At 40.6% G+C, this 24,201-nt stretch overlaps 2 protein-coding genes across 5 annotated transcripts in view; both read right to left on the reverse strand.

The window, feature by feature from the left end:
* The window catches only part of ttc3 (tetratricopeptide repeat domain 3), a 56,911-nt gene extending 37,589 nt beyond the window's left edge, over positions 1–19,322 (reverse strand). The window contains exons 1-17 of one of the 4 annotated variants that reach the window (XM_067257804.1): positions 19,004–19,322; positions 18,413–18,495; positions 18,137–18,179; positions 17,866–18,025; positions 17,687–17,768; positions 17,416–17,469; positions 16,643–16,775; positions 15,760–15,845; positions 15,592–15,686; positions 15,380–15,442; positions 15,234–15,288; positions 12,056–12,218; positions 10,793–10,832; positions 10,601–10,706; positions 10,440–10,476; positions 8,197–8,254; positions 8,024–8,114 (exon numbers count right to left, since the gene is read on the reverse strand). In XM_067257804.1, the coding sequence (XP_067113905.1) occupies positions 8,024–8,114; positions 8,197–8,254; positions 10,440–10,476; positions 10,601–10,706; positions 10,793–10,832; positions 12,056–12,218; positions 15,234–15,288; positions 15,380–15,442; positions 15,592–15,686; positions 15,760–15,845; positions 16,643–16,775; positions 17,416–17,469; positions 17,687–17,768; positions 17,866–18,025; positions 18,137–18,179; positions 18,413–18,481 (1,335 nt within the window). In that variant the 5' untranslated portion in view covers positions 18,482–18,495; positions 19,004–19,322. Of the gene's footprint in view, positions 1–8,023; positions 8,115–8,196; positions 8,255–10,439; positions 10,477–10,600; positions 10,707–10,792; positions 10,833–12,055; positions 12,219–15,233; positions 15,289–15,379; positions 15,443–15,591; positions 15,687–15,759; positions 15,846–16,642; positions 16,776–17,415; positions 17,470–17,686; positions 17,769–17,865; positions 18,026–18,136; positions 18,180–18,412; positions 18,496–18,647; positions 18,778–19,003 lie in introns of those variants that run through there. The other 3 variants (XM_067257806.1, XM_067257803.1, XM_067257805.1) reach the window with 3 other exon arrangements.
* A 2,196-nt stretch (positions 19,323–21,518) lies between these two features.
* On the reverse strand, positions 21,519–23,744 carry pigp (phosphatidylinositol glycan anchor biosynthesis, class P). Its single transcript, XM_067257821.1, has 5 exons — positions 23,616–23,744; positions 23,429–23,513; positions 23,186–23,258; positions 22,952–23,070; positions 21,519–22,513 (listed from the first exon to the last, which is right to left on the reverse strand). Exons 2-5 carry the CDS (start codon positions 23,508–23,510, stop codon positions 22,398–22,400), a joined length of 390 nt encoding a protein of 129 aa, XP_067113922.1. The 5' UTR covers positions 23,511–23,513; positions 23,616–23,744; the 3' UTR covers positions 21,519–22,397.
* Between the last annotated feature and the right edge of the window lie 457 nt (positions 23,745–24,201).

The following is a 24,201-nucleotide window of genomic DNA, read 5'->3' on the forward strand; positions in this document are numbered from 1 at the left end:
TAGCAACCTTCTGATTACTAGCCCGATTCCCTAACCACTCAGCCATCTGACTCCCCGTAAATGAAAGGTAAATGTAAATGTAAGTCTAAGTTGACGTTTACCCAAGTGAGACATATTCGTCTTAGCGCAACTTGCATTAGCGATGTTGATGCAACACCCCCCTGAAGGGCCTAGGTATAAGATGTCCAAACATATTCCAAAATACACCATTGGGAGCATTATAAGGAAGTTTAAAACTTATGGAACAGATATAAATAATTTTTGTTGTTTAATAAGGTTTTTTGTCATTTGTCATTATCTTTCATCCACATCACTATAATGTCTTTTGAGGTGAGGGGATTGACTATTTGTTGGAATGCTGCTTCAGCATTCCAAGTATTGTTCTTTGAATATTTATTCAACTTCATATTCTTCTATTTCTTCCTTGACACCTTTCAGCGCCTTCAAATCTTCAGCTATTAAAACCGTTCAGCTATCAAAAAATTCAGCAGTTTCAGGCTATGACTGCTATGACTTTTCAGCTTTCTACCTCATGTTTGAATTAATATAAATCAATATTCATAATATTTTAACATGGTTTTCCGATGGAGTTTTTCAAATCCTCTCAAACTTCTTAAAACTTCTTCAACTTCCAAATCCTTCTTCTTCCTCAATCTTTCAGCTAGAGCCACCATTTAAACTCAAATGTTGACAAAACCCTAAACTATTTTTTTTTTTTTATCAGCTTTTTTATATCTATTCAACTTCTTTCAATATCACTGATTATGTTTCATGACTTTTTCAAGCCGTTTCTGAGATTTACATGAGTGTGTACGTGAAACCCTAGAATGCAGACTGAAAAGCTTAGCGTGGAGGGGAGCTTCGGATGTCGTAGAAAGAATATTTTTTCTAGTTTGCCAGCATTGCCACAATTTTCGCTCTTCATGCTTCATTTTTGGATCAATAGATAGCTAATTTTGTGCTGGTCGTAGACAGTTGTCTGTTGAATCCAACAGACGTACACATTTGTTCAGAGCCCCACGAAAGCGAGACAAAGTCCAACTCTCGCCCCATAGAGACCAATGCAAATCTGGTGACAAAATCGTCAGAGAAAGCAAAAAGAACAAGATTTTGAAACTGCCGGTAGAGTCGTATTTCTGACCGCACAGAAATAAAGGACATTTCTGGTTTCGGCAGAGTATTGGGTCTCGGAAAATATCCTTATTTTTTGGATTGGACGTATAGTTTTGCGTCTAAGTTAACTTGTTTGAGGTGTGGATTCTAGCTACATTTCTGTTATTCTCTGCCCTCAGCGCGTTAGCAATCATAGCTGCACCATCACCGTGGCAACGACAGACACACACCACTCAGTCTCTCACGCAGGTGATTGGTATTAGCTGATTAGTGGAGTCACAAGACAGAGTTTGATAGTATTTCAACCTAATACAATTTACAAGAGGTGACTCTGCAGGTGCTGCTAATATCTCTTTTACTACTATTGCTAATGGAACTGTTTTATTCTACTACGCCACTGAGTGCGTTTACTTGACCATGAGAAACCCGATTACTAGCAAATTGTCGGTTTATACCAATAATACGATTACTCCGTTTACATGTGTAATTAGTTATGCGATTACTCAATGAACGCGTCTACATGATTCTTTTTTATTAATCGTTGTATGCTCCACGGACAAAACTTGCACCATCATCCTTCTGCAACAAAGTGTCGCCGTGTCTTCCTGTATCGGCCCTACTGCTGTATGTTTCATTCAATCAACACATTGAATCCTACTAAGAAAGCCGAGTAAACACACTCAATGCACACATCTGCTACTGCTATTACTATCCCAACTATAATTTCAGCTGTTAAGACTATATTCTTTTTATTTACATTTAGTCATTTAGCAGACGCTCTTATCCAGAGCGACTTTTATGACTAGCTAGCCTAGGCCTACTTCTTCTGTTTAACAGTTCAGCTTTCAGCTTCTCCCGCATTGTATTTCAGCTCTTAGCGTTGTTAGATGATGCAGTTCAGTTTCCACACTGCCTCTTGTGTGACTCACACATTTTTGACATTCATTTCAGCTTGCGGGTATTTTCTCATTTCTGTATTTTCTGCAATTTAAGAAAAATAATTTCATCTTTCAGCATTCCAACGCATTTTCAGCAGGAAATGCCTTTCTAGTTCGGATTGCAAATGTATCAGGGAATATGCAGGAATCCTGAAGTTAATTTCAATACCTTAAGTATTTTTGAAGACCTTCTAAAAATATTTAAGAGTGGCTAGAAATTGATGTGTAAACCAAGCCCTGGGTATTCTTCTCCGCCTTTGAGAAAATGAAAGCTGAAACGCTCGGTTTTGAAAATGCTGGTTTTATGACATCATAAAACCGAAGGTTACCCCCCCTTTCTCTGCTTTGCCTGCCCAGAGATCTGGCAAGCCCATGAGAAACTGAGCTACTACGACCGTGCGAGTGCGATATCGTTTTTTACTCTAGTCTAGACATCATGGCTTGCAAACAAACGGAGTACACGAAAAGTTGCTCAGTGTTTTGATGTACAAATGAAAACCAAAATCGTTTTTTAGTTCCTTCATCTGAGCCTCTGAAGACCCAGTGTCTTAATTTAATTTTCTCTGGAAATGCGCCGACACAATTTCCCAAAGTTTTGTATGTCTGCGCCAAACATTTCAGCCACGACTGTTTCCTCAACTTGGGCCAATACAAAGCTGGCCTTGCTGACCGTCTGAAATTAAATTTTGTATCAGTACCAACTCTCCTTGGTCCAGCTACAAACCTCGGACAAATAAGTCAACTAACGCTATATCATTTTGTAGCTTTACTGTATATACAGTTAGGTCCGTAAGTATTTGGACTTTGACACAATTTATCATTTTGGCTCTGTATACCACCACAATGGATTTGAAATGAAACAATCAAGATGTGCTTTAAGTGCAGACTTTCAGCTTTAATTTCAGGGTATTTACATCCAAATCAGGTGAACGGTGTAGGAATTACAACACATTTTATATGTGGCCCCCCCCTTTTTAAGGGACCAAAAATAATTGGACAAACTAACAATCATAAATCTAATTGTCACTTTTAATACTTGGTTGCAAATCCTTTGCAGTCAATGACAGCCTGAAGTCTGGAACCCATAGACATCACCAGACGCTGGGTTTCGTCCCTGGTGATGCTCTGCCAGGCCTCTACTGCAACTGTCTTCAGTTCCTGCTTGTTCTTGGGGCATTTTCCCTTCAGTTTTGTCTTTAGCAAGTGAAATGCATGCTCAATTGGATTTAGGTCAGGTGATTGACTTGGCCATTGCAGAACATTCCACTTCTTTGTCTTAAAAAACTCTTTGGTTGCTTTCGCAGTATGCTTCGGGTCATTGTCCATCTGCACTGTGAAGCGCCGTCCTATGAGTTCTGAAGCATTTGGCTGAATCTGAGCAGATAATATTGCCCGAAACACTTCAGAATTCATCCTACTGCTTTTGTCAGCAGTCACATCATCGACAAATACAAGGGAACCAGTTCCATTGGCAGCCATACATGCCCACGCCATAACACTACCTCCACCATGCTTCACTGATGAGGTGGTATGCTTTGGATCATGAGCAGTTCCTTCCCTTCTCCATACTCTTCTCTTCCCATCATTCTGGTACAAGTTGATCTTGGTCTCATCTGTCCATAGGATGTTGTTCTAGAACTGTACAGGCTCTTTTAGATGTTTTTTGGCAAACTCTAATCTGGTCTTCCTGTTTTTGAGACTCACCAATGGTTTACATCTTGTGGTGAACCCTCTGTATTTACTCTGGTGAAGTCTTCTCTTAACCCTTGTGTTATCTTCGGGTCATTCTGACCCATCAGTCATTGTGACCCACCGTCGTATTGCGACACATTTACCTCATACAAAAACAAAATGAAGCATTTTCTTTTAACTGTCGGGCTGTCTCAGACCCCCCACATTGGAATGGTTAAAAGAAAATTATTTTTATTTGTTTTTGTATTGGGTAAAATTGGGTAAACACAACGATGGTTCGTTATGAACCTTTGGGTCATGTGACCCGAAGGCAGCACGAGGGTTAATTGTTGACTTTGACACAGATACGCCTACCTCCTGCAGAGTGTTCTTGATCTGGCCAACTGTTGTGAAGGGGTTTTTCTTCACCAGGGAAAGAATTCTTCTGTCATCCACCACAGTTGTTTTCCGTGGTCTTCCGGGTCTTTTGGTGTTGCTGAGCTCACCAGTGCGTTCTTTCTTTTTAGGAATGTACCAAACAGTTGATTTGGCCACACCTAATGTTTTTGCTATCTCTCTGATAGGTTTGTTTTAATATTTCAGCCTAGCGATGGCTTGCTTTACTGATGGTGACAGCTCTTTGGACTTCATATTGAGAGTTGACAGCAACAGATTCCAAACACAAATACCATACTTGAAATGAACTCTAGACCTTTTATCTGCTCCTTGTCAATGAAATAACGAACTCCCTTTATGAGGGAATAACATACACCTGGCCATGGAACAGCTGAGCAGCCAATTGTCCAATTACTTTTGGTCCCTTAAAAAGGGGGGGGCCACATATAAAATGTATTGTAATTCCTACACCGTTCACCTGATTTGGATGTAAATACCCTGAAATTAAAGCTGAAAGTCTGCACTTAAAGCACATCTTGATTGTTTCATTTCAAATCCATTGTGGTGGTATACAGAGCCAAAATGATGAAAATTGTGTCAATGTCCAAATACTTATGGACCTAACTGTAGTTACCTAGCTTGCTACCCTTAGAATGTGGCTGTAACGTTAGCTCTGCAGCTAACAGCTCAATTGCTGTCGCTAATGTAAAAGTAGATAGCATCAAGTATGTGTGTGAATACACACACTGTAACGCGAGTGTTGTACACTTGTTATTTGGATAACCATTCTGCTGTTGGTGTTATGGTGCTCGCGATATCCGCCTTTACCCTCATTGAAATGACTAAGAGTGTGCACCTCTGCAAACCAGGATGATCAGATGAGAATGGGCCATTTTGAGGCATCTTACAGCAACGGGGCTACGAGCCATTGCGAGACATCCACTGTAAACATTAGCGCATGATGCCACCTCTCTCCTCCTCATTAGCATTTAAAGCTACAGACACAAACAGCGCGTCCTGAGGAAAGCTCATTGAGGGCCTGCTCGTAGTGGCTGTAATTCTGCACCGAAGCTGAATTTCGGGAAAGAGACTTCAGATACAGTATCAGGGGACCACGAAGGCCTATATAAATGCATCCAAAAACAGCATGTCATAGGACCTTTAAGACTTTTTTTATACCTTTTAAGGGCCTCGATTTCCCCAAAATGGATTTATCAACTTTTAGTACTTTTTAAGACCCCGCGGATACCCTGTGTATATACAAACACAAGAAGAATTCTCTCATTAAAAACATTGAGTTTTTGTGTGAGAAGCTTCTCTCCTTCTGAGGTCGATAGGTCATGCTGTGGAGTTCATCCCAGTATACATATACAGGTGCATCTCAGTAATTAGAATATCGTGGAAAAGTTTGTTTATTTCGATAAGTAAATTCAGAAGGTGAAACTCATTATACAGAGGCATTACACAGTGAAACATTTCAAGCGTTTATTTGGGTTTGATGATTATGGCTTACATCTAATGAAAACCCCAAATTCAGTATCTCAGAAAATTTGAATATTACATAAATCAAATTTAAAAAAAAGGATTTTTAATACAGAAATGTCAGCATACTGAAAAGTATGTTCATATACATATGCACTCAATACTTGGTCAGGGCTCCTTTTGCATGAATTACTGCATCAATGCCGCATGGCATTGAGGCGATCAGCCTGTGGCACTGCTGAGGTGTTATGGAAGACCAGTTTGCTTGTTCCGGGAGTACAACGGCACTTAGGAATGCTTGGCTGGACCTGATGTTAGTTTCCTCCAGGATCACAATGACTCGTATTGAGAGACTTGTTGCTCTTGTTGGTTAGTTGTAACGGTTTCAAATTATTGTACTCGCTGTGAAATATTTTTACTGTTGATTGTTTTTTCTACAGGTACACTTTTGCACTTTTGTGGGGAGTTTTATGTTGTTCAATTGTAACTTGTTTAACTGCATGCTCTTATGGTTCTTCCCTTTAGCACTTATTTGGTTTTCCACAATGTATGCTTCATGTTTTGGCTGCTCGCAATGTTTGGGGCTATCTCGTTGTTATGATCAGTGACCTATGCTCTTTTGTAAAGCTCTCTCTTGGAAGTCGCTTTGGATAAAAGAGTCTGCTAAATGTGTAAATGTAAATAATGGCCATCAACTTGTCTGCATTGTTGGGTCTGGTGTCTCTCATCTTCCTCTTGACAATAATTCAAGCACAGTGACATCATGGTCATTAAACCAGGTTCTGGTACTTCTGGCAGTGTGGGCAGGTGTCAAGTCCTGCTGGAAAATGAAATCAGCATCTCCCCAAATTTCATCAGCAGATGGTAGATGGCTGCATTGACTTTGGACTTGATAAAACAGTGGACCTACACCAGCAGATGACATGGCTCCCCAAATCATCACTGACTGTGGAAACTTCACACTGGACTTCAAGCAACTTGGATTCTGTGCCTCTCCACCTTTTTTTCCCCAGACTCTGGGACCTTGATTTCCAAATGAAATGCAACATTCACTTTCATCTGAAAAGAGGACTTTGGACCACTGAGCAACAGTCCGGTTCTTTTTCTCCTTCGCCCAGGTAAGGACGCTTCTGACGTTGTCTCTGGCTTGACACGAGGAATGCGACAGTTGTAGCCCATGTCCTGGATACATCTGTGCGTGGTGGCTTTTGATGCAATGACTCCAGCCTCAGTCCACTCCTTCTGAATTTCCCCCAAATTCTTGAATGGCCGTTGCTCACAATCCTCTCAAGGCTGCGGTTATCCCTGTTGCTTGTGCACCTTTTTCTACCACACTTTTTCCTTCCACTCAATTTTCTATTAATATGCTTGGATACAGCACTGAGAACAGCTAGCATCTTTAGCAATGACCTTTTGTGGCTTACCTTCCTTGTGGAGGGTGTCAATGATTGTCTTCTGGACAACTGTCAGGTCAGCAGTCTTCCCCATGATTGTGTAGCCTACTGAACCAGCCTTAGAGACCATTTAAAGGCTCAGGAAACCTTTGCAGGTGTTTTGAGTTAATTAGCTGATTAAAGTGGGACATCATAAGTCTACAATATTGAACTTTTTCACAATATTCAAATTTTCTGAGATACTGAATTCATTAGATGTAAGCCATAATCATCTTAATTAAAATAAACACTTGAAATGTTTCACTCCGTGTAATGCCTCTGTATAATATATGAGTTTCACCTTTTGAATTTACGTATCGAAATAAACTAACTTTTCCATGATATTCGAATTCACTGAGATGCACCTGTAGACAAGGGTCTCAATTGTTGAGGATTAGGCTTCAGTGAGTTATGACAATGACAGGTATACCCTTTAAAAAGAGTACAAACATGCATATCACCTGCTGTGCCATGTAGGGAAATATTCTGTGGAAACTATATTTGAAATTGTTTAATCCAGTGAATATAAGGCTGTTTGTAACCCATGGCCTGCATTCATCTGACCACTCTGCCTTGAATGGTTCCATGATCTGGCGTCGTTCTAATAAACCAAGTCAACCCTGTTGTGCGTCTTTCCAGCCACCGACTGACAGAGACATGGTAGGTCACAATAGGTCATTTTGTGAACTTCCTCATATTATGTAAACACGTGACAAAATTGTAACTATGACATGAGGCCTCGAGACAGCAAGGAGACAGGAGGACCTTTCAGTACATGATCAGTTACAATTTTGTCACATATCTCTTTGAAAGATAGAAGACACTTCTACTTGTTTACTCCATTGTATGAAAGTCAGTCTGTAACTTAACCTCTTCACTCATTAGACTCATCTGTACCATGATTTTGTAAAGCAAGTTTAGGCTTTACATTTAGATTTCAGACTAACGGTATGATGCATGCTATGGTTAACTGGACAAAACAATCTGTACCTTCTCCTTTGGCTTCTGGCTTCTGCCCTTAGATTTGAGTTTCTCTGTGGTGTTGTGCTCCAATCTGTCACTCTTTTTATCAGCAGTATCCCTTAGAAAATACAAAAGATGAGACTTAAGACATCACAACTTTTTCTTACAAGCCAAACAAAATGTTGACAGTCAACACTCACGTTTTAGTTTTAAGCCCATTAGTTGTATCTGCTGAATATGTATCCCCTTCATTCTTCACTGTGGAGGAAAACAATGACTTTTGACATCCCTGTGGCAAAAGCATCCCGATCATTGACAGCTTGGTGGCCATATTTCAGCTTATTACTTAAGAATGTTCCTACTGGAGGCTCAAGTCAAATGAAATGAGGTTCTCAGTTTGCTCCTGCTTTACATTTAGTCATTTTAGCAGACGCTCTTATCCAGAGCGACTTACAGTAAGTACAGGGACATTCCCCCGAGGCAAGTAGGGTGAAGTGCCTTGCCCAAGGACACAACGTCATTTTGGCACGGCTGGGAATCGAACTGGCAACCTTTGGATTACTAGCCCGACTCCCTCACCGCTCAGCCACCTGACTCCCTCCTGCTTTATCTAGGCTGATGGTCACATTCCTGACGTCAGTCCCATAAGAGGGCAGGAAACCTGAGCTTTAACAGAAACCAGACGTGTGTCCTTGAACTTTAGGACTAACAGGTCTAATAACTGGAGAACCAATCAAATCACTTAACCCTTGTGTTATCTTCGGGTCATTCTGACCCATCAGTCACTGTGACCCACCGTCGTATTGCGACTACTTTACCACATACAAAAACAAAGTGAAGCATTTTCTTTTAACCGTCGGGCTGTCTCAGACCCCCCACATTGCAACGGTTAAAAGAAAATGCTTTTAATTTGTTTTTGTATCGGCTAAAGTTGTTGCAACACAACAATGGTTTGTTGTGAACCTTCGGGTCATGTGACTCGAAGGCAGCACAAGGGTTAAATACATAAGACACGTAGGTCCATTGGTTGCCAAACATGTTTTTCACTGACAAATCTTTACTGAAGCAGCTATCTTAAACAGTTAGAAACATTCTTGTGAAGCCATCCTAAGGCAAGTTGTTAACATTAGCTAGTAGGGGTGTAACGATACACTCAATTAACGATTCGATAAGCATCACGATACTGGGTTCACGATACGATATGTATCTAGATATGTTGAACCTCTAAAAGATTTACTGAAATTTAACAACTTCAAGAATGTGCAATATTTCAGGATTTTATTTAAACTTCTGTAAGTAACAACATTTGTGTTTTAATTTGTGTCACTGAACAACAAAACTGATGTTTTACATGAAATTAGTTATGGATTATAATTGAAGAAAAAAAACTTCTGTTCAAGTAAGTTAAACTCAACATAAACGGCTTTCAAATTTGGGTTTGTTTGTTTGGGTTACTTACTGGTTGTAGTCGCACCCATTGCAAGACTTTTTTGTTGTGGTACGGTTTTAAATGAGACAAAATGAGGTAGCCTGAAACATAAATAGAAGATGCCCCGTCCACTAATAAATCTGACGTCTGGCAGCATTTCGGCTTTCCAGTCACTCGAGAAGAGGACAGTAAAAAAACAAGACGTCAGAAGCCAGACTTATAAGTGGACAGGGCATCTTCTATGCTGCTAGGCTACTGCCCAGTTCAAGCTGTGAACGCTCAATGCTGTGAGCACACGTGACGCAGGTGCAAGAGGTTGCGTGTTGGTAGCTCAACCAATAGGATAAAACGGATGTCATATCTAAAAAAAAATCGCCATGACTCTCCATATCGTTACATTTTTGCACCGCGATGTATTGTTCCACGATATATTGGGAGTCAGGTGGCTGAGCGGTTAAGGAATCAGGCTAGTAATCAGAAGGTTTCTGGTTCGATCCCCGGCTCTGCCAATGACATTGTGTCCTTGGGCAAGGCACTTCACCCTACTTGCCTCGGGGAGAATGTCCCTGTACTTACTGTAAGTCGCTCTGGATAAGAGCGTCTGCTAAATGACTAAATGTAAATGTAAATATTGTTACACCCCTATTAGCTAGCAAATACTTTTACATGCAGAACTTTGACAAAATACTTATCAAGCTCTTTAAATATATACATTTGTTTGTTGACTAAATGTTTCTAAGACCATTTATATTAGGGATGCACCGATCCATCGGCATCGAACGATATTTAGCTTGTTAATGGGTGACATGCACCTGTTGTTTGACGTGTGTGAATTACTGCATTTCAACACCAATATCAATCCCAGAAAACCCTGACATTAAGACTTGCTTTTTTATGAAGCACTCAGACCAAATGGTCCAGATCAGGAGGTTAACACATCCCTCTCTAATCTCAATGTAAATGTATCCTTCCACAGGCCTCCTCACAAACAGATAGTACTAAGAAACCACTCACCTGTATGTGTCCGAGTGTCCCTCTCAACTCCCAGACTCTGAATTGGGAGATATGGGAGAGTGGCTGACAAATGAATGCATTATATGACAAATTCATAGACAAATACTCATTCCAAGCATCATAAATCAGATCCAGGTCGGAGATAGCCGTGGTAGTCTAACCTTTTTCTGAAGGGCTTTAGTGGTGCTCTGAGGTTCTGTCTTGCTTGTAGATTTCACACCCTGTGATTTATCTTCTTCCAAATATGTTCTGGTGGCACTATCTGGTCTACAAAAAAAACAAACACAATGAATGATTATCAGAATATTTTATTTAGGTTGACATGATGCACAAAATACAAAGTCAATACCTACCTGTTACTTGGGGACTTCTTGATTTGTTGTTTTTTCTCAGCTGAAAACAAGCACAGGGGGAAAATATGAACATAGTCAGATTGCACCAACCTGGTGAGATTGTAAAACAACAGGGAGAACACATTTACATTGTGGATAGGCAGTCCTGGTAATCAGTGCTTCTGACAGTGCCACGTGTCAGTTCCCTGCATGCTGTGATGCTAGTTAGTACCATGAAAACCAATAGTTCACAATTATTGCATATTTTTACGGACCTGTCACAAAATGGTGGGTGTAGCAAGATATACTCGTCATTTGTTACACATGAAAATAATGCTCATAATCATGATAATGGCGTCAGATTTATGTTGCTTGAAAATGCTGAGGCGCGTTACAAGTGACTAATCCCATGGTTTCCGCCCCCAAATTGTAATGTTACCCAAGTATGTTGACTTGCGCAAGTAGACATGAACTGGGTGTGTTAACCTGAGAGCGTGGCAGCTCTCTCCAAGCAGTCTCTCTCGCAAGGTGCCTTCTGTCTCTCCCTGTGTTTGTTTCTCGCTCAGGGCTGCCTGATAAACTTTCGGTTGTTTCATTTGTATACAAGGACTTCTATTGTGCGAGTTGCAGTTCATATCGGCGCATGTAAAATAAAACATGCTCCCCATAAGTCAAATGTATTATGACGTTTACGACTTTTGACAAATCTGACACCCTAGTCAATCTTCATCAATGTAATGTAGGGTATGCAAATTAAGACAACTATGCATCAGCATGCAAGGTCATTGATTAATACCATGTTGTACCACAACAAAAGGGTGCGACTAAATCAGGTACTGGTGCGACCAACTGTGAAAGTTTAAGATTAACAGGGTGATGAAGAGGTTAGGAAGAACATTCTCGAAGGAGGAAGGGGGGCCAGGGTGACTAATCTGTGACTTATGTATTCTTGTCTCAAAAGGGGTTGTTATGTGTCTGGGAGTGAACAACATCTTACCAAGAACAGAGGAAAGGGAAGCAGCCAAGGGGTAACGGCTGGGAAAGCTCAGATTTGAAGGCCCTGTGTTTGGGTTACTACTGTTCTGAGAAATTATGTAGCTCGTCTGGAGCCCTGCCTAGACATGACCATCCAACGCCGCAATTGCATGCAATTCAGTTAAAAGCAATACATTTGTCACACAAATCAAACACATGCTACTGTAAACAGGAAACCAACTTCAAAGATAGGCATTTGTTGATAAGCATCGAATGGTTGCGTCTGTCCAAGGTAGTCAGTAAGTTTACCTTTGATTTCTTCAATCTCAATGGAAAACTTGGCATATTGCTGTTGGAGGTCTCTCATCCCGTCGGTGTCCTCCCTACACAGGCTTTGGGCCAATATATTGCTGTCCAAGGCCCGTCTGTGCTCCTCAAGGTTGAACAGGGCCTCACAGAAGCGGTAGTGACCCTGAGACACACAGACCCAGAGTGATTCAGCGAGGAAGCTTGTAAAGACCATGTGTGACCCAGCGTAAACATGAGTGTTGTGAGTAGTGCAGGAGCAGACACGGCCGTGCACCGTGTCTGAGGTGTCTGCTGACAGATGTAATTCACTGGCGTGCACTACTATTATCTCACATTCATTATCATTATTATTATTCCCACCCTAACTAGCGTACTACAAATCTTTCACGAGTGCTAAGAATACACTGATCTAGTTGGTTTGATTTGGCTGTTAACTAGGACAAAAGTAGGGCCTTTGAGACACTATTTCGGTGAAGCTTTCCATGCGCCAGGCATGCGCTGGGCTTTGTGTATCTGTCGATAACCGATACCGATCCGATACCGTTGTTGAATTAATAATAAACTGTATATCTTCCACCTTATACCTTCCTTCCACCATGTGGAAGAGACTAAAGGCATCCGACTTTCCGAACTAAACATTACTTTTCCTAACTAAGACAAAAACAGAACTACAAAGTCCTTGTAAACATTTTCAATTATACATTTAGAAAGATATAGCCAAAGTTTTTAGCATGAGTGCAATGCCAGAACAGGTGAACCACTGTCTCTGGGTGCTCGTCACAGAAGGTACAATTAAAAAGTAAACCCTTTTTAAACTTCCTCATGTAATGACTTCCAGGATAGTATCTATGGATAATCTTAAAGGAAACCTCTTTAACTTTGTTAAATAATAAGTATGTTTGGGGTAACATCCAGACTTTTTTCCAACAAATATTCTCAACAAAACAATTCCAATAGGGAACTACAGAGGGTACAATTTCTGGGGAAATTGTGGGGTGTGCTTGCGTCGGTTGCAGATGGGTACGTTTCCAGGGTGTGAATATCAACACCCTGTATTTTTGTACACCCTTCGACTGGTTAGCTCCTGCAATTCCCACACAGTATTCACACACACGATTCCCAGTCTAGAAGTTAGCTAGCTCTACAATTTACCGGGGCTAGGTCTGAATCTAGGAGCAAAACGGAGCACAGCTGCAGGTATATGCCGGTAGCAACACTAGTGCTAAATAACCATTTAGCTGGTCGGCTCCATGACGCCGGGTAAGTAGGGCTTGTGAGACTGCTCACCAAAAGAACGAAGGGGAACCCACTTGTCTAGCAGATTAAGACATGTTCGTAGGTACCTAGCGAAAAGTAGCCTCAACTTTCCTAGAGAAAGGGCTCGCTGATATCGCTGTATGTCTTACTAGAACGTCGTATGTATGCATCGTTGCTAACGTGTGCTGATGTTGTGACGTTAGGCTAGCACTGAGTTCCCTTGTGCAACACAAGGCACTTTTTGCCACTAACACTTAATTCAAGCCTAAAAAAACATTTTGACACCTACGTTGTCTATGTAGTCAAAATATTGAGGGATCCTTAGGGGTGGGAAAACAATAATAAAGATATATGAGAGAGAACAATGACCCCAACGACACTGGAAGAAGATACAACATTATACAACTCTTCCAGCATGCGACACACGTGCTGCTGACGAATGACGTAGGATGTGCTGCGATGAAAAAAATCATTATCAGCCCGTGGATCTGTTAATTTTTCCGATCCCCGATCCAGCTATTTTGTTAATATCGGGGCCGATATCCAATCTTAATATCGGATCAGTGCACCCAGGGCCGGAGTGGGACTCATTTTCAGTCCTGGAGTTTCATGCCTTAGACCGGCCCACTTTAGTTCACGACTGACTATATTAAAATAATGTAATTAAAACCGTAGAATACAAGTATGCAATAGTGCACTGTTCTCTGCAGCATTGTAATTAATTGTTAACAATTGTAAACATTTATTTCTCACCACAAATCTCACCTTTTTACAAAGCTTTCAAATTAAGTCAACTCAGTTTCATTAATGTATTTCTGAATCATCAGGTATCATTAATTATCTCAGGGGATTTTTCATTGAGCAGGTGTACACACCATGCTCTTCATTACTATTAGTTCTTTTAATTCTTATATTTACTCAATGACAATCCTACCTGCCCATTCTGGTGTGTTGGGCTCATGACTGGAGCTTGATAACGTTACTGTACTGGGCCTGGGCCTGGCTCGTTACTGATAGCAGCAAACAGGACTAGAGGCTGCTGAAGAGCTACAAGAATAAGTTTGATACATGAACGGTGGTTTGCAGACGTTTTTTTTTGCACGGCCGCCAGCATCTTGCACTGCTCCTAACTACCTTAGTGTTATCTTTTGGTCGTCTCGTCGTCTTCATTTGTCGTTTTGAGAAAAATTTACTCAGCTTAGAACATTTGGCCGCGTCAGTTTCTAGATCTTTTTTTTATTCTGGCCTTTTCAGCGCCGCCTTTGCGCTTTCTGTTCTCTGACATTTTTTATTTTGAGCACGGTGCCCTTGTCAGGGGCGGGGCCACAGAATCAAAAGATAATCACGTAATCATTAACCTGCAGGCTCCACTCAGAGTGGGGCTGCGACAAAACAATAAATTTTTAAAAGTGTGGCCGTGGTAAAATAAAAATAAAAAAGTCTGGCCGCGGTAAAATAATAAATTAAAACAGAAGGGCTGCTGTGAGTGCAGGCAGCCTAGGGACAGCATCCATGTTTCAACCCAGTGCCATGACAACACCGGCCCTCGCGGCCCAAAAAAAAAAAACAGACGGGCCCGACGGGAGTGCTCCCGATTAGCCAATCCGGGCCTGGGTGCACCCCTAATTGTGACCATACTTAATTGTTAATTTTCTAATGTTAATTAGAAAATATCAATACAAACACATGGCTTTTTCCAATTATATCGTCTATGTTTGAAATGATCAATGATCTGCTTAGTGAATAATTCGACTGGACTCGATATTGTTAACTACTTCTCCTTTTCGGCCATTTTATCAGCCAGTACTGAATGGTTTCCAGAAAAACAGGCACTTGGGGTTGTTCATCTAAATGCACTGTGATTGTGCTTCTTTAAGTTTTCAATGATGCCAAAGTCAACCAGTCAAATATAGAGTTTTACCTTTGACCATCCCGGTTTAATCAATGTAGCCCTTTTCCCATCACCAACAGCCTTCCTGCAAAAAAAATACAAAAAAAGTTAATAAACCTACTATTACTACCTAAATCTTAAATAGGATTTGAACTTGTAGAACTTGCTGATCTTACAGGTATTTCTCACTGCGTATATAGCACAATGCTCTGTTTCCATAGATTATATGGTTTTCAGGGCTGTAGACAATAAGACAGTACAAGATTAGGAAGCCCATGTAAAACTGATGAAAGTTTAACATTTTTAACACGCAACAAAAACCTAACCCCTCTATTCAACTCAGGTTATATAAGATTTTGTCACACATGCTTATCAGATACACACTTACTGATATTTAAGGGCTTTGGTGTAATACTTGACAGCCGACTCATATTTCTTCTTTTGAAAGTGATCATTTCCTTTACTTTTCATGTCTTCACTTTTCTATAGAAGACATTTTGAAAGAAGTTATTAATCTCTCTGTCACGAATACAAGTGAGCACAGACAGTTTCTTACCTCAATAAACCATTGGCTTGGACCACTGCTAAGCTCCTTGATCATGCTCTTCTTATCAACCCCCATGGCTTGTGTATGGTGGGCATCTGATGTTTGGGAAAATAATAATAAAAAGATAAATCAATTTAAGATGTTTCCCAAATTCTGCTAGCCTGGTCCTAACCAGACTCTCGTACATTTCATTTGTAGAGAGTCTGGGCTCTCTCCATTGACAAGCGTTAACTTCCTTGAAGGCGGGTAATCTGTTGAAGTTTAAAACTATTTGATCTGCCCAGAGCCACTCTGAATCTGCCATAACCAATCGCTAGCGTTTGCCTTAGCCAACTCCTTCACGACTAACGGAGCTAGCTGGAAAATCAAACGAACCCCGTGGGGATCAAAGATTGTTCTTGCTCCGGCTTTATCTTCTGGATATTCGGCAGCATTGCCACAACGGACCGAATGGCTTCGCTCGCATCTTTCTCCGCCGCCATTACGGAACTACACCACAGCCTAGCGCACAACATCAACGTCATTGTTCTCAGCCACTCCCTCTGTTCGCTGATTGGACAGGTAGAAAGTTAACTGGAGACATCTGACTTACATACCTCAAGCCCAGACGCAGTACAGAACCAAAATCTAAATTGAGCGGAAGTACGTAGGAGGGCAGAGCCAGGCTAAAGTGCTGCAGCATTTTCAAATAAGTAACCGCTTGTGGTGACCTTTCAGTCACAACACAAGCACACTGCCCCTCCCATGTGCTGCCTTAAACAAGAGGGTGCTTGTGGAGTCATGCTCTATAAAGTATGTCAGTGGATGACAGACGAGTAGCCTACACGTGCTATTCAACAAGCTCAGATTTTACGTAAGTCCTTCATTTGGTGTGACTGCCGTGTCGTCTTACACTCTGAGAAGACCATCTGCAGGGCGGTGTAGACGATGCCTTGGTGGCCCAGCTCCAGGACTCTCTGGCGGATACGGGGCTCTCCCGTGCGCTCCAGCCATAACAGCGCGTCGTTAAGGACATCCGGAGAGTGCTGGTGGGTCAGTGGGATATTTCATCATGGCTTGGTAGACAACATAGCTGCTAGCATCTTATGTTCTCTATTGATTACAGTGGACTGGATGCATCAGGTCAACAGTGACTTTACGCCAGGGTTAGTACTGCTTGAGCAGGTTACCTAAAAGCCATCTTCTTTATCTTAACCCTTGTGTTATCTTTGGGTCATTCTGACCCATCAGTAATTGTGATCCACCGTCGTATTGCGACAACTTTACCGCATACAAAAATAAAGTGAAGCATTTTCTTTTAACCATTGGGCTGTCTCAGACCCCCCACATTGCAACGGTTAAAAGAAAATAATTTTTATTTGTATTGGGTAAAATTGGGTAAACACAACGATGGTTCGTTATGAACCTTTGGGTCATGTGACCCGAAGGCAACACAAGGGTTAAAGACTGATTTCTTTGTGGAATCCTTAAAGGCAGGGTAGGTAATGTTGAGAAGCACTTTTTGTCACATTTGTTGAAATAAATCCTGTCTGCCTGCCTGCCTTATGAAAGTATAAATGTCAGTTCATTATTTTTATATTGACAGGTAGAGGGGACAAGAAGTTGCTCAATATGTATGACATGTTTATAATAGAGGCTTGAATGACATGCAGAGTTCCTTCTTACCAAGTTGAACTTGTTGCTTATCCAGACCATGTGCCTTGTTTGGTCATCTCGTAGCTGGGAAGGCAAACATTTATTAATAACGATAACAATGCTTCTAATGTGAAATACATCGGTAGAAGAGCCTATTCTATTAATGACAAACACACATACAACAAAAAGGAATCGTTGGACATGCTAGCTTAATATTTAGATAACCATGTGTGTAAAAGGATAATCATGAACAACTCATGTGAATTTAAGAAGTACTTGTGTTATGCCCAGCACTACTTACAGATCCTTTCTCCATTGCTCTGAGGACTGCTTCCAATATCTCTATTTTATGCAATTTCTTCAGACTCAAGTCATTGCTGACACTGGAAAAATAACAAACTTCATTCTTCCATCTCAATACAAACTGTAAAGATTTGACAAATATAAAACATTGATTAAAATTGTTATTATTATTCTTACTTTGAGTCTATAAAGCCCACTTGCACAGCCCAACGGGTGATTCTGTTACATTCCTGGCGTGATAGTACAATATGGTACCAGAAAGCGGCCACATTCATCAACTCGGCAACTTTCTTCTTCACGCTGATGGGAATTTTATTCCACCTCTCATAAATGACATCTGTGAGAAACATATGACAATACACAAGCAAAGTACTGAATTTGTTCCTGCATTTGTACCACTAAATAAAACAATCAGAAAAACTATGAAATTCGTCGCTTTGCTCTTTACCTGGAGGCTGAAGCGCCACAAAGGGACCGTCTCTCTCGTAGATCTGATAAGGAAACGTGGTTACGCCATTAAAGAACATGTTAGCTACAGCAGCAATCACTACTTTGACACTTCATTACTGAGTAACTTGGTCTGCATAAAATATTTACTAAATACTGAATGACTAGCTACATCCATTACAATACCGACAGTCAAAATTGTTGGTGAATTTATTGACTTCAAAACAGGTTAACTAGGAATTAAGGCCACATCCTCGAACGTTCGCAGACAACTTACAAGTTTTGCCCCGCGCTGCATGTTCGTGCATTCCAAAATCTCCGAACCGGAATCCTCTGAATCTGACATTTTGTTAGAAAAGCCTGCAACAAATTTTAGAAGAGTTTTTAGTCAATAAAAGTATAATTTGTGAGTCGAAGTTATGAACGTAGCTGTTAGTTTCCTGGTTGAGCAACTTTCTACACATTCTTTAATAAGCTTTGTCATACAACATACTACCTGTAACTTTACCAACCTGACATTCATTTACCAGTAGCCAAATTCACTGCTACTTAGCGTTCTAAATAACGTTATCGTCTAGTAAATCTGGCTAATACGACGACGTAGCAACGTTATGTTAGCTTGCTAAGAAGTAGCGGGCTCGCTACCACTCCTCATGCTTTCCTCACTATGCTTTACATTAGAACACTATCCCATTAAAATGAAGCATATAGCTATCTAGCTGACCAGGTTGTTATCGAAAACCTTACGAACGAAGGAATCAAACTAGCAGCGAAGACACCCTGAAGCGCAAACAAATCACTCAAATTGCGGGCTTGAGGTAAAAACTATGACGTAGTGCAAACAAAACAAACCTAGTTGCTCACTTACACTTTTTTTGATGAGTTCCTAAAGAATCATTCAGTCGTAGAGTTCGGTACCATGCTCAATTGACCAGGGATCAGACGGACGAGTTGTGTCTTTGATGGCTAGTCTAAAAGCACGTAACTACACTACTAGCTAGAGCACACATTCAATAAGCTAGCCTTGTAAACCATGATAACAAACGTCTCTTCCATAAGTTATCCCGAACCGCCCCACGGTGTCTAAGGATACAAGCAGGGTAGTTTATTTTCAACGACTGAAAATGCACAAAGACTTGTTTTTAAAAGATAATAGTCTACTGATCTTTCGATATGAGTAGGCAGGCGACCACAACAAACAGACACGAGTGCGTCTGCAACATGCTTCGACATGTATAGTTCAATAAACCTAATAACCCACCCACCCTCTACCATTTCCGGAAACACGGCAAAAATTTGACACATCTACAAAAATTTCCACACTTGCACATGGTTAACAATACTTTGGAATCACATGGCATCTCAACAACCATTCGAAAAATAACCTAAATAAGAAAATACCAAAATGATAACTGCTAAGCAAACGATACAATTAAGAAAAAATCCAAAGCATTCCCATTCAACACAATAATATGATTTACATTCGGATGACAAAAAAGAATAATAATAGCTAGCTCTTGTTCATTTATTTATTTATTACCGTGTGTGGATGATAATTATGATGATAATATACCAGAGAATGTCACTCTCGGGAAACTTCCGGGGTCTGAACTGGTTGCAGTTCCACTCTGGTTCCATATGAGGGCGCTCACCAGTGAGTGCAGAATGAATGGAGGTCTATGGAGCTATACCCCTCTAAATCCACTTTTCTCAGGATATAATTTTTTGTCTAGTAATTTGAATGTTGCATTCTAAATGGAAGGCAAAGAAAATACACACTGCTGGGTGTTAGATTTTTTAGAAGTCGCTTTTTGTTCTAAAAAGCCTTTTAAAATGGAAATGACGTCATACAATCAGCATTCATTAGCAGAATGCTAGCTTGTTATGGGCAACAACGACTCACCCTGTAAGAAATAGAAAGGACATAAGTACTCGTTCATTCAACTTTCGACCTATAATCCATTTTGAACTTGCAAAAACTACAATCAAATCTGAGATTTCTCAACGACAATCAGGCAAAAGAGACAAATTTAGCCGTCTAGCTCCATTGACTCCCATTCATTTTGCACTCATTGCCTCATGCCGGCGATCGCCCCCAGTGGAACGTTTGTGGAACTGCAACCAAATCGGAAAAATGGGGCTTAAAGATCCTGTAAAGTAAATTCCATGTTTTGCTTCTAAGTACATTATATACATGTGAAATGAGTTCCTGAAAGCATGTGCAAAGCGCTAAAACTTTTTCACACTGAAATGTGGAGTTTAACCGAAGAACAGTTTCTTTTCCGTTTTCAGATCAGGTTTTAATGGGCGGAGCCCAAAAATGCCCTAACTACGTCAGATCACTGAATGGCTCCTCCTGCTGTACTGTTATTGTAGCCTACATCAGCTAGCTAGCTAGCTTCAGTATGTCTCCCACCACCCGCAACTGTATCTTCCCTGGATGCAAGAACTCCAGCTGCGCTGCAACGCCATTTAAGTTCCCTATTGATAATGAAAGGAAAAATAGGTGGATAGATTTTGTGAAGAGCCACGCTCAAGGAAAGCTTCGGATAAACTCCAACAGCAACAGCCGCTGCACTGACCATTTAACGGCGGACAGTTTTAACATGGACCAGAGACAGACGGGGTTCACCAACACACGGCTTCTCTTGCAGCGCGGAGCCGTACCGAGCATCGCCCCTCCGGCCGTTCATCCTCCGGTCGCACCTGGACCATCCACCGCCGCCAGCAGTTTATCACTCAGTTCTGTGTGCTTGTTATAATTATACTACATAACTTTTCCAGAGGTATCTCTGCTATGAGTTAGTGCAAACCGCTAAATTGATATTAGGCTATACTCGGTGTAGAATGATGGTATTTTGGTGAAATAGCTCATGTGTTAGAAGTAGCCTAGTTGGAGAGCTCACTGTCTGCTGTCTCTGGTGTCCATTGTTACTGTTACAGCTCCGGGGATTTCATTTATATGGATCTGTATGTTTCACTCATTGAACAAATACATTCTAATTCTATACGGTTCTGTCGGCTTGACATTGCGTCCATTATCTGGGTCGGAGGTAGGCACTAGGCAGCGAGGGGCGGAGCTTCAGCTCCTTCAGGCGACACGCCCCCCCAGTCTCAAGCAGAGAAGACTGCTGATTTTTTCACGATTTCAAAGTCTAATTTAACATACTTGTCGGTGTTATTTTTTCATTCGAATTTGGATGGGTAATAACACATTATTCTGTGGTGTGGTGAACTTAAAACTCGTTTCCAGGTCAACTTTACAGGATCTTTAAGAGGATTGAGAGGATTTGGAAAAAAAAAACTAAATAGGAAAACCATGTTAAAAATATTATGAATATTGATTTATACAAACTGTACAAAGCTGAAAATTCATAGCACCCATGGCCTGAAACGGCTGAATTTTTTAATAGCAGAACGGTTTTAATAGCTGAAGATTTGAAGGCGCAGAAAGGTGTCGCGGAAGAAATAGAAGAATAAGAATATGAAGAAGTTGAATAGATTCAAAGAACAATACTTGGAATGCTGAAGCAGCATTCCAACAATAATCATGGTTCACTATACTGTATCCCTTATGACACCACAGTGAGTTGTTTATAGTGATCTACGTCAGGGATTCCCAAAGTGCATCAATAAGTGCTAGTGACAATCCTTTAACCCTTGTGCTGCCTTCGGGTCACATGACCCAAAGGTTCAAAACGAACTACCGTTGTGTTTACCCAACGATTAAATGTTTATTTACTCGTCTTTATTGTGTGGGGAAAAACACTGTAATTGTAATTATCAGAACGCCATTAAATTTTTCATCTCGCGCACCCCCTAGCAAAACTCTTTGGGAATCCCTGAAGTAGATCACTATAAACAATTTATGGATGAAATGCTAGCTAGCTAACAGAACAACAATATAAAGTAGTTATACTTTAAGTATAAATCACTGAATTGTGTTACATAAATGTGTTTACTGATGTCAAACAAACTCTCAACTATAATCACCAGCATGCATTTACATTTAGTCATTTAGCAGACGCTCTTATCCAGAGCGACTTACAGTAAGTACAGGGACATTCCCCCCATGCATCACGGACATGGGCACTATTCCTACCACTTAAGCCTCCTTGGTCGGCAACTGTACATGCAAGCGCTGTATGGTGAATTAGGCTTAACCATTGTGCATGTAATGACTTAAATACAGATTGTATCTGTCAATGGAAAATAAATACAAACATTTCAAAACAACAACATTGTATTTGTATTTCTTTCTGTCAACTCTGTTTTGATAAATAGAACATTCGGTTGACTTCACTGATGGAGACATCCTTTAATCTGGGCAAACCCGTTTTCTGGCAATCATCCATATGCTGTCCTTTGGTGTAGATATCTGAGAAGAGTCAAGATAATTATAACCATCTCTTTAGGAGAGGATTTGCAAGGTAATAGTGGACCCCCAGAAATTTTATTCACATTTTTACAATTGAAATGTATTCCAATTGTATAAAGTGTCAGTTGGAAGCAGCCTGGGAGATGAAAGGACATGCATGCAATTTCATCATCTAATGCAATATTAAGAGTCTCTCTTTATAATTACACAGGGTATCCTGAGCAAAATACTTTATACTATATCCTCATATCAAATTAATGTGTTCTAATGTTAAATGTAGTCAGGAACTAGAAGAACCCCAATGCTAGGAAAAACTGAGCATTAGAAGTACATTGCTGGCAGGTCTGACTTGTCCAATAATGCTCAGTTGGGAAAAGCATCTTTACAAACATTTAGACCATTTTCTGTAGTCATGATAAGTGGCGGTCAGATAATCACCTTTAATGTTGTCCACTGAGTTGAGTGGAGCGGTATTGATCATGTTCACCCCAAACAACGTCACAATTGCAATAGTCAGGGCAACTAGCAGATAGATAGGCATAGCAAGGGCCCAATATCTATGAGAAGGGAACATCAAAACAATATTGGGCAAATTCAATATCATGGAAAGTCATTACGTTTATTATAGCTCTTTTCAATGAACAACACCAAACTATACCTCTTCACACTTACTTTTGAGGCCAGTATGTCAGCCCTACTGAATAAAGCCATTCATCAGGAATGTACGCCCATACCACATACAAAACTAAGGAAACAAGATAAAACAAGCAAACATGATGGCATCTTCAGTTAGTCATAATGTCTTCTCAAACATTACTAAAATAGCAATGATGCATATGTGAAGTGGCTTTCGGTCAACGTAGACGGATGAACTTCAGTGTATGTTTTGATCGTCTATGATTTTGGCAAACTTACAAAAGCCAAATTGTGATCCAAGAAAAAGAACAAAACCGTAGATGGCTCTCTCCGGCAGAGGTGAGGGAGAATTTACAACCATAATCTGAAACACGTTGAAAATACATATATATTCATATCACCAGCAGTAGGCTACTAGTAAGAAAAGCATTAGCATTGTAACCAGTCAACAACGGAAAATATTCACCAGAATAGATGGAGCACAACATTCGTCGGCAGGTTACAAAGCAAGGAAGACACTACTTTGGCAAATATCATAACTAGGGTTTGTAATTCCTCGCTGAAATAAAAATATTGTCAGCCAGTCACCTTTAGCATTTCCGGTTGATTAGTTCAAATTGTTTTCAAAATAAAAGTCACGAGACAAATTGACGTTTTCATCGCTTGACTAATATTCAGAACCCGTTTACGGAGATCCACTCCATAATTAAAAATCCTGTAAAGTGGACCTGGAAACAAGTTTTAAGTTCGCCACACCACAAAATAATGTGTTATTAACTACCCATCCAAATTCGAATGTTGTCTAATTTAACATTCGAATTCGAATGTTAAATTAAACTTTGAAATCGTGAAAAAATCTGCAGTCTTCTCTGCTTGAGACTGGGGGGGGCGTGTCGCCTGAAGGAGCTGAAGCTCCGCCCCTCGCTGCCTAGTGCCTACCTCCGACCCAGATAATGGACGCAATGTCAAGCCGACAGAACCGTATAGAATTAGAATGTATTTGTTCAATGAGTGAAACATACAGATCCATATAAATGAAATCCCCTGAGCTG

Source organism: Osmerus mordax, chromosome 19 (assembly GCF_038355195.1).
Source record: "Osmerus mordax isolate fOsmMor3 chromosome 19, fOsmMor3.pri, whole genome shotgun sequence".
NCBI classification, from domain to species: Eukaryota; Metazoa; Chordata; class Actinopteri; order Osmeriformes; family Osmeridae; genus Osmerus; species Osmerus mordax.